General features: G+C 37.7%; 1 protein-coding gene across 2 annotated transcripts in view; it reads right to left on the bottom strand.

The window, feature by feature from the left end:
- Positions 1-263: 263 nt before the first annotated feature.
- Kcnmb2 (potassium calcium-activated channel subfamily M regulatory beta subunit 2) overlaps positions 264-11249 on the bottom strand; it is a 243803-nt gene continuing 232817 nt past the window's right edge. For both annotated transcript variants that reach the window (XM_015494247.2, XM_048814254.1), the window contains exon 5: positions 264-2013. In XM_015494247.2, the coding sequence (XP_015349733.1) occupies positions 1729-2013 (285 nt within the window). In that variant the 3' untranslated portion in view covers positions 264-1728. The remainder of the gene's footprint in view (positions 2014-11249) is intronic.

An 11249-nucleotide genomic window follows, 5' to 3' on the forward strand; every position in this document is an offset into this window, starting at 1 on the left:
TCAGCCTCATTGACCCAAAGATTTTCCTATTATCTTCACAATTAAGTTTTTAAAGTAGAGTAGGAATAAAGAGTTTTTCAAATGTTTAAAATATTGTGTGTATGTGTTTGTGTGTTAAAAAAAGAAAACTTTTTAATATCTTAAAATATCTAGAATTACAAATTTTTGGACTACCACGGATTTGCCAGCTCAGAATGCAAGAAGTATTCAATTCTTGTGATTAATGAATTTTTTTGAAAAAAACTTTAATTACACATCTGAAGTCCTGATCACACCCTAGGGATTTATTTGCTTATGAAAAGTCAAACTATGAATTACAATATTGCAGAATAATTTTCACATCATCAGATTATTTTTGCCATTCATTCCACAAGTGATTTGTAAAATTTTGCAATACCTAAAAAACTTTGATACTACATTACAAAAAGGTACTTAAATATAGATGAGAAAGATAGATGTTTGTCTTCTCCTTTTGATAGTGATATTAAATAAAAGATGGAATGTTTTTTATTTAAAACCAATCCCTCATTCCCCCACCCCCAATACAATAAGTAAATAGCAACGTGAAGAAAGGCTTCCTTTAAATCTGTTATTCAGTTCAAATGTGTGTTAAGAAAAAGGTCTATTCTGTGTATAAAATATAACAACAAAAAGGGGGAATTATAAATAGAAAAATAAAACATGTAAAGGAGACAGATATTCTGTGTACATATCTTTAAAGTTCTGACAGAGAACACTTGTTAGAGGACAGAGTACACATTCCTTAACTTAATAATAAATTCCCAAAGAACAATTCCAACATGTTAATTTACCACAGTAGATTTACCCATTAAAATCAGTCTACCAGTCTTTACCAGCAAGTTTCATCTTAATTTGTACCATTGAACAGTTCAGATGAGATGGAATAAAGATTTTCACACAAATACATTCCTACCACAGACGTTCCTGCATTGTACTGGAATATCTACCAACATTCACTAAGTCCAAAGGTAATGAATCCTTTGTCAATATCATCTCTTCACACAGTAGTGGGTCTTAAATGGAAAAGGGCTCTTAATTTTCTATTGGACTCATAGGAAGTAACTACAGAACTGGCTAATGAAAAAAGCTTATTTTTTTATTTTTATTTTTTGGAAATCAGTTTAAAAAATCTAAAGCTGTAAATAAAAAGTGATGAAAGAAAAGTAACTGGCTAGGTTTCCCTTCTTTTTTAGTCACATGATAAAAAGACAAGAAAAATGCTTAACACCCTTTAACTAGAAAATCTGGTCCCTTCACTTGCTACAGGGCTCAATTTTGATTAAGAAAGGGAAAAAATATTTTTGGCTCTAGCTTTAGTAAACAATAAATGATGAAAAATCTTGTCTTTAAGAGATCTGATACCTCAGAACGCAGACCTTAGCACATTGATGTTGCTACATTCCTCCATATAGGTTGGCAAATAAATATCTGAGCCCTATTTTGGCGGAAGGAAGGAAGGACACACTAGTTCCAGCAACAAAACAAGATTATGAAAAGAACTGACCAACACAAAACAGTATTTCTTCTCCTGAATAATAAAGACATCATGTTTGCATATAGAACAGCTTTTGCATTATTGCTCTACATATAATAATATATTAAGGAACTCATAACAGACTGCACATTACAAACTTAAGGTTCTTTGGTGAAGAATGAAAGAAAACAGTATTTGAGCTTTAAAGAAAACAATTTCATCCATGTTTGCTTTTATCTATTGATCCGCTGGATCCTCTCACAGAGCAGGGAGAGGTACTGTGTGAGTTTCACCATGGCCACGATCACCACGCCCCCGGCCATCATACACGTGGGCCAGAAGAGTGAGTGGAACAGCACGTTGGAACTGTAGAGTTTGGTTAGGATGACGTTCTTCTGGTTTCCTTCCGGGTCAAAATAGCAGGAGAAGTGTTGGTACTTCCTGAAGTTTTCCATGACGACATTCACCAGGGACATGGACTCTTCAAAGCTTTTTTCACACTTAGGTATGTAGGAGCACTGTAGAGAATGAGATAAACCGTTATACCAAGATGTGTGTGTATGTGTGTGTGTGTGTGTGTGTGGGGGAGACAGACAGACAGTGGGAGGGGTAGAGTACAGCGACCAACTTAATTTATCAGTGAAATGACCACTGTGGTTATTCTATTTGTATTCAGACTGGTTCTTCTAGAAACCTACAGAATCCCTACACATTGCTTAAGGTGTTCCTTGATAACCCACCCATGCATTATTAAAGTATCAATTAAAGTAAAAATCAGGGAAGTGTTCATTAGCTTGCTTTAATCATTCCATATCACATACCACACACACACACACACACAAAGAAAATGACTCCAACTAGGCTCTTCCCCATAACGAAGTGTGCTGGGTTGTAATTATTCCCTATTGAACATCCTTCTCCTTGGAATTAAGAGTGTAAACTTTTCTGGATTTGTCTGCTCATCAATTGTACCAATGTCTGATGTAGTTTGTTCTTTTGTTTTGGCATGGCTTCATTTGGTTCTGCTAAGTCACTTTGGTCACTGGTTACCATCTCAGGCCCAAAGTTTGACAAAGACACTTTTCCCAAAGCAGACCCAACCCAGTTTATCTTTCAACCATTCCTAATTTGAGAACTCACTGTGTCTTTCCTTTGATCTTTTCTCCTCTCTTACTCCTCCTGCGACCCCTTCTACACCTCTCTCTTTTCTCTTATTCTGCAGAATTCTCCCTTCCATCTTTTCCATTTGTGTCTCTTCCTCTCTGTCCCCTCTTCCTCTCCTTCCCCTTCTCCTCTTTCTTCTCTGGATACATATGGAATTAAATAACTTTCTTGTAGTTTTTTGAATTATATGTTATTTGAATACATTTCCCTGATTTAACGTGATCTCTAAGGACATGAAATCTCTGTGACCTGCTTTCTTTGGTCTGTACGTATGCAGTGACAAAACTGATGTAAATGATGACAGTTTTTTAAAAAGTTGGGGAAAAGGTGATGTAGGCCACTCTTCTGGGAGATACAAGCCTCCTTGGTTAACTCTTCTCCCCCTCAATGCTAAGACCCTCTCCACAGGAAAAGATTCTCGTTTCTTGTGATATATATTATCAAATGATTAATCTAACTGACTTTCTGAACTAAAGTGATTTCTGACAGAATCACCGCTAAAATATAGTATTTTAGAAAACTATGCCTCATTTTCAAAACACTGTTGTTTCAGTCGGAAAATTATCAGAATAAACTGACTTTATGAAAACCACCCATTTATTAATGGTGACCATAAATATTCACCTCCTTAACTAACAGTGAGACTGGTATCCTCAGTGTTGTGCCGTGCACAACTTACACTCCTGTATTCAGAGACACGGATGAGGTAGGCTATGGGTAAATTTTGATGTACTTTGATATGAGATTTGGGGTGAGATTCTTGAATTTCAGAATAGACCTATACATTTCACAGGAAGAAAATATAAAAGAAATGAAAACGAAATGAAATGAGTTTCTGTTAATGGAGTATATTTGAATTACTCTTCCTCCCGACTTTGTTCGTTGGTACACAGGCATTTTACTTTGTTGGCTGGGCTGTAGTCATTGGATTGACTATAAACAGTGGGAACTTTCTTTGATTAGTTAAAAATGGAGCATGGCATGTCAGCATTATTATAAACCATGCTTAATGTGGTGTTCTTGTAGCCAGGTTTGGCTGACACCTTGAAATTTAACCGGTGAAGAATAAGTGTGAGTATACACATCCCTGTGAGTACAGCAGAGTGCTGGTATTAACACAGCATGAAGAGGCTGAAAGTATCCTCAAGAAACCAGAAGTTCACAGTGACTTATAACTAAGCTGGCAATTAGCCTGTGACTGCCAGGAAGCAAATGCTCTACTAGGTGGATGCCTCTGGATCAAAAGACTCTCAGGCACTTAAGGGGGGTGGGTACTGCTTTCTGTTATTCCAACTTCCCAGATCATGTATTTAGTTTTAAAAATATTTTTTTGAAGAAGAGTATTAAGAAAAAACAGAACAAGTACAAAAAGCCATTTATGACTGAATTCAAAGTGAGCCAATTTAGATTATAAATGCATCAGTTCCCTGTATATTTTGTGCCAATATAGTTTATAGTAGTAGTTTCAGTGGCTTAACAGTACTGAGTTATTGAATTGATTTCAATAAAAATGGCATTCTATTAAAAATAGAGTGTTTTTCCCCTTTTCTTATGCTCTCATGAATTGATTCGGCTTAAGAAAAAAAATTTTTAAAGAAACATTTTTCTGCCAAATGGCAATAACTTTGTCACTAGGTGAGATTCTTCCAAATAAAACAAGATATAAACTACCATTGAGACTATCTAGCAAGGTTGTAATACAGGAGCTGCTTATTAAAGTTTAAAGATGTCAGAATCTGAAATGTGTGTGTATGTGGGCTGGCTATTCCAAACAAGACCTGACTTGGGTCCTCAGGGCCAGTGGCACATATATGTGCAGCAGGCAGGTGCTTGGAGAAAGGACCCTCTACCCTGATGTTTTTAGCTCTTCCTGACTTCTTACCTGCCCCTTTTCAACTCACACACAAATTGGCTTCTGCTAGACCATTAACTACCCATGAAAATTCTACCATATTTCAATCATCCATTTCTTTTTCTTATTGATTTCATTTGTGATAATGAATGTATGAGGCAATGTAAAAACATCTTGACTTGTGTTTAGGAGATTTGGTTACTAGGTTACTGTTATCAAGTTGTATCGCCCCTCAGAACCAATTTCATGTATATCTTGGGGTTGCTAGAGATTTCCTGGCAGAGAATCTGTGAGCATTAAATGATAAATATGCTATAAAGCCTCCATAAATTTTTATTATTACATTTTCTCTTGGAATATCATACATGTTCACACAATCTTCTAAAAATCTTCAATCAAGTGGCATGTTCTAAGTTATGAAACCTCTGAGAGGGAAAAATTACTAGCTGTACAATCTTCATGGGGACAGCTCTGTTCAGTGGCTCTTGTTTCGTGTCCCCCTTTTGTCCTGTTATATTTGCAAAACATAGAATTCTACCTTAGGATTCTAGTTTTCTGTTTCTTTGGATTAAACTATCTTCCTGAGGCCTGTAGGAACTGGGTGTAAAGCTTTAGTTGTCTTATGATTTCATCAAATGTTAGGAAGATACTATCATGTGGTTGGTCTAGAACATATGGGATATATTTTAACAAATGTCATTGATTAACACAGGTGGAAAATGTAATGTAGGTTGAAAAGATGAAGACCTTAGCATTTTAAACCTTTTCATTTATTGGAAGATATGAGAATGGAAAGGTTTAACTTTTACACTGTTATATGATATGTAACAGAAAGGAACATATTAGTAATTATTTTACATACACATGTACATTAATATTTTCACCCTGGTCATAGGTAATTATTTCTTTTGTGCCTTAACACGTAACATATAAACTTATCAAACCTCTGAAGCAGACATTCAGCAGAAGATTTAATTCACATCTCTTTTCTTAATCTTGAGTTTTGTTAATCAAAACTTACTTCTTTTCCCCAATCTCTTAGATACTTGAAAGACAGAAACTTATTTTGGTATTGAAAGCCATATAGATGTCCCCTGGCATGGCCTTTCCTATCCTAGTTATGAAAACCTGTTATTGGGTTTTAAGAGTCTTCTGTGGTCAGTGAAGACTGAGCAATTATATTTTCTTTTCAGTTCTTTGGAAAAATGACTGAAAATTTCCTTTTCTTAGTTTCACTTCCAGAATCTTTTACATCCACAGAGTTTTTTTTTTTTCTCTCTCTCATGATGGACAGAAGTTTTGGCAAACTACCTGTTGGGGTTTTCTTATAAACACGCTTCACTGGGCATGTGTGAAGCAGAGTGACATGCCTTCATCCCAAAGATAAAAGATTCCAGGAGGGGAGGGAGCAGTGGGAGCTGGATCTGGCTGAATAACCTCACTGTCAGGAAGAAGGGAATTATCAATTTCTCAGGACCCCTCAAGGGAGGGGTTTGTCTTTCATTGGCTTCTTTATAAAAAAGAAAGTGTGTTATTTCAGAAATGGGTCAGAAGTTTAATGAAAACCAATCAATATTTATTGAGTGATAGTAAATATTGTGCCAATGTGTCTTTTACCATGCTAAATATAGGCATCAAAATCATAAGCAATGAGACCCCAATAAAGGTGGGGTGATGAGATGGAACAGGAATGTATCTAAAAATGCCTTCATCAAAGCCTATCACCTCAGAGTAGATTACAGATTTGTAATTTGCCCTAACCAGTAGTTAGGGCATCCTAGTTCATAATGTCCTAAGTTAAACAAACAAATAAAAATGATCATGTAAATAATATGTACTTTTCATTCCAAAGTCAGATGGAATTTTTTCTAGTGTACTTAAACAATATAAATATTCATGAAGCATATACAATTTGCCAGACTTTGTGTTCTATGCTATAGATATAATCCTATATTCAAATTAATAAGACATAATCCTATATTCAAAAAATGAGCTCAGCAGCTGGTAGCCTTGGGTTACTCTGGCCCACAGGTATATTTTGAACTTCAGAGTTCTTTGAACATTAGTGATGAACAAATGTTGAGAAGGCAATTTTGGACTTTATTTTTCTTTCCTCTTATGAGACTTCCAGCTCTTTATCACTTTTAAAATAGTGAATCCTTATCCCCCCCCCACTAGTTTAGACCTGATTAGTTTGCACTTGAAGTATTTGCTTGATTTTGGCAAGTGGGACTGTTGGAAGTGTTTGGTAGAGAAATGGAAAACAGAATTCATGCTCTGCTATGTAAGGTCATTTTTTCCTTTCCTATATTTTCCCAAAGTTCTTTACATCTATTATGGCACTTCTATTTAATTTGGAGTAGAGAACTCGCTTAAAAGATGCAGAAATGAGAGAGAAGCTGTCTAGAGCCTTGGAATTATTCAATATCTGGAGTAGCCTATGTAACAGAGTCTGCAATTCATGGTGAGTCAGATATCTCATCTAAACCTTGACCCTTTTCCATGGTCTTCTTGGTATTGGGAAGAAATAGTTTCTTCTCCATGCTCAGAAACATAGGTTTATGGAAGCTTCTTATAGCACACCCTTCCTTTCATTTCTGCATGGAAGTGGCTTCAGCTGTCTCAGAATTCAGTTTTGGTGAATAGTGACTAACTTTGTCAATCACAGAAGTATCTCTGAATCTGTGGTTGTTATGGTTTGGATGTGAGACAAAAGCTCAAGTGTGAGACAATGCAAGAAGGTTCAAGGAGACATGATTGGGTTATAAGAGTCTTAACCCATCAGGCAATTAATCCCCTGATAAGAATTAACTGAGTGGTAACTGAGGTGGGTAGGGTGTGAATGGAGGAGGTGGGCTTTGAGGCATGGCTTTGGGGTATATATTTGTATCTGGCAAGTGGAGACCCCTCTCTGCTTTCTGAGCATCATGTGAGCTGCTTCCCTCCACCACACTCTTCTGCCATGATGTCCTGCCTCACTCTGAGCTGAGGAACAGAGCCAGCTGTCAATGGATTGAGACCTCTGAAACCATGAGCCCCTGATTAAACTTTTCTTCCTCTAAAATTGTTCTGTTCAGGTCTTTTGGTCACAGCAGTGAAAAAGCTGACCAAAACAGTGGTCCCTAGCAATTTCAGCAACAATATAATACATTTAGCAGGCTAATTATGGTGATGTCAAAGACCAAATTAAAAAAAAAAAAAAAAAAGATCAAATTTTAGGGAATATTTCTCAACTTTTTTTTTTTTTTTTTTTTTTTTTTTACCATTTTCAGAATAGCTTCTGTCTGTATCATATATTATATTACACTGGCTACACAACTGAATACACAACATGATTTCCCTGTGGAGCCACAGAATTATCTACACATAATTTGATTCTTTGCTTAAGGTCTTTTACCTGATCCTATGAACCTCTTGGAACACGATGGAATGATGTAGAGTCTCACCTACTCACCAAAATACGCCAACAGAAGGATAAATATTTCATAGAATTTGGATTTTCAGAACTCTTTATTCTCTCAAGAGGATTCTCTGAATTTTTTTCTCTGTAGGAGACAGTGTGATGAAGTAAAGAGACAGAGTTTTAATTCAGACCTAGTTAATTGTTAAGTGCATAACTGGGGAAATTCATTTTCTAAACCCAGCATCATTACTGTAAAGTAGGGGTAACAGTGGTGCCTAACATGTGTGATTGTTGCTACAATTAAATAAGTTAGTTTGTGTAAAATATTTAGCAATTCACAGTGCCTGGCACATTGTAAGCTCATGATAAAATTTGGCTATTATTATTTTAGGAGAAGTAAATGAGATGTTCTTAGTAAGATTTTCAGCATAGTGCTGGGTACATAATACACAGTGGGCACTTAATAAATGCTGGGTCTCTTATTTTCCATTTAGATTCTCAACTTTATTTTCTTTATTCCATATCCTAGCAATATTGTGCATCAGAACTAAGGAGCTTTGCATACAATTTCAGGATTTCATAGCATCCAAAGACAAAGTTAAATAAAATGTAAGCAATGATTCTACCACTGTCTGGAAACATTTCTAGTTGTCACAACTAGCCTGGGGAGGCTCATCACCTAGTGGATTGAGGCTAGAGATGCTGCTACACATCTGACAATGTACTGGGCAGGTTCCTACTTCACCCTCACTGAAAACAAGGAATTATCCTACCCTAAAAGTCTATAGTGCTGAGTTGAGAAGCTTTGGATATGTACAGTCTCTGAATTTAGAGAAGCTATTAAAACTTTAAAATGGGTAAGAATATGAGGGGTGATGCTGTTTGGAGTCATAAATAACTGGCTAATATATGAAACTTATCCCCCACTACCCACTAAAATAGCTATCTTCCCTATGACAGTTATATAAAATATCATACATGGTATTATAAAATAACCAAAAAAGGTTATATTTTCATGTTTTACACCATACTGCATTTTGAATCCACCCTTAAAACAGATGGGCATTTTTTGAGAATCCCTGCTGAGCAAAAGAAGTTAAACTCCCAAAGAAGATCAGAAGGGAGGAATTCATAAGCAACAATCACAGTGAATTAATACTCAGCTAATGTTTATGATTCTAGTGACAGCCTTGTGGCCAAGGGAGGCAGAGGCCCTTGAGCCCACTGCAGCTCCCAGAGACCATTAGTCAGCCAATGGCTCCATAAGAGCATGCCAGCTTATCAGCTTAAGCAGCTTTCGTTGTAATGTTGACAAGAGGCTGGGCACAGAGTTTAAAGGCAAAGAAAAAATATGAGAGTGTGAAAATTTAAAATTAAAATCCTTTTGAATATCTTTCTACAAAGATACAGACAGCTTAATTGAATCATTTTGCCTCCTGGTGGCTCAGGTCAAACCTTGCCAGTAGTTCCTTATGTATCTCAATAACTGAGTTCAGAGGCTAGGGATGTAGCTCAGTGGTAGGGTGCCTGATTAGCATGCAAGCATGAGGCTCTGGGTTTGATCCTTGACACCACAAACAAGATACAACACACAAATACATGCGCACACACACACACACACACACACACACACACACACGGCTGTACCCATTTCTTTGTAACTGGGGAAAAGACCATTTCTGGTCAGGTTGCAGGAAGGTAACAGAAAGAGGAGGTTGACATTGAGAATATTTTTATTTATTTAAATTTTTTTGCCAGAAATATCCTAAACATTCTTCATGTTGCACAAAGATGGTTAAATGACTTTGTGACATGAAGATAACTGCATTTTCAGAATGTATATTTCTGATTAAAAGGAGAGACTCTGCAGAGAATAAAGAACTTCTGGGCTGGGAAAGCAGGTTGAGTGTCTGGTGTCTTTCCTTCAGGAGTGTTTGCTAATTATGAAAAGTGACTGAGTGTCTAAAATCCTAAATAGCACTTTTGAGATCCTTGCAGAGCTCTGGGTAGGAATTATTATTGAAGGCCTATCAGGTGGGGAACTGCAGGATCCCCCTGTTCACTTTGGGGTTAGGTCTCTGCAAGGCTGCATCCTAGGTGCAAGCCTAGGAGCAACTTCAACCTGAAGTACATAGGTCCTCACAGGGACTGCAGCTTAGATTTGAATATCTCAATTTATGAAGTTAGAATGCAGTGGTCCTAAAGGATTGGTGTCTCCAGGGGCCTCCCAGAAACAAATGAAAATATTTTTTGGAAAAAATGACATCATGACATTGTCCCATGCTTAAACTTATTTTTGTAAATAATTTTAAAAATATGATCTCCAACAAACAAACAAAAATATCTAGAAAGCACAAGACAACATAAAAACATAAAAAGAAGAAAAAAATAGAATGATTACATAGGGACTTCAGATATTGGAATCATCAAAACAGACTTTAAAACAACTACAATTTTACTTTTTACATAGAAATACTTAAATAGAAGAATTAGAATGGAGAGGGAAGATGGCGGCGAAGGGAGTGCATCACCCCCGTGTACCGCGTCAGTGTGCGGGAGAATGACGAGTTAGAACGGCTAAAAGCTATCTTGTTAGGAATTTCCAGCAAAATTGGGGTGCTCCAAAACCTAGAGGAAGGATTTACATCACACGAGGATCAGCTACGGGGGCTCAAACGCGAGAGATTTGTCTGCACGGAGGGTCACGCTGCTTATTCAGCAAATCGCCCCGCGGCTAGAGTCTGCGGCGCGCGCTGGGAAACGACGAGATAGCAACGCAAAGATACAGCGCTGCGGATTCTGCGGGCTTCTGCCAGCTGTGCAATCACCGTGCTCAGTGCTGAATTCTGGGTTTGAGACGGGGGAAGGAAGCGGTCCAATTCGGTTCTCCACACCGGTCAGACCACAGAGGAAGCCAGCGGCCACCATCTTGGAGAGCTGACGTCACCATCCCTGTTTTTGACTGATCGCAGCTCATTCAGCCATAGAACAGGTAATTTCAGGCTGCCATTTGCCTGCGTCTCGCAGACAAATTACTCAGGCTCAGTGCTAAAGAACCCGTGGAAACTGCTTATTGGAGCCTGCTCCTATAAGAACATACACCGAGCACGGAGCGGACGAATTCCGGCTCCCGGAACTGCTCTGGCCCAGGGCTAAAGAACCCACGGAAACTGCTTCTCGGTCCGGGTCCTGCTGAATACTGTGGAGGTAAATACCAACCGAGCCTTCATAGGCAGTGGCAACAGGATTGAGACGGGGCTTGGGAGGGCCGGTCAGGTCTCACCCGTTGCTTTGGTCACCAGGCAAAGGGAACGAAATGCTGCCATTCTAATTCT

This window comes from Marmota marmota, unplaced genomic scaffold, assembly GCF_001458135.2.
Source record: "Marmota marmota marmota unplaced genomic scaffold, marMar, whole genome shotgun sequence".
Classification (NCBI taxonomy): domain Eukaryota; kingdom Metazoa; phylum Chordata; class Mammalia; order Rodentia; family Sciuridae; genus Marmota; species Marmota marmota.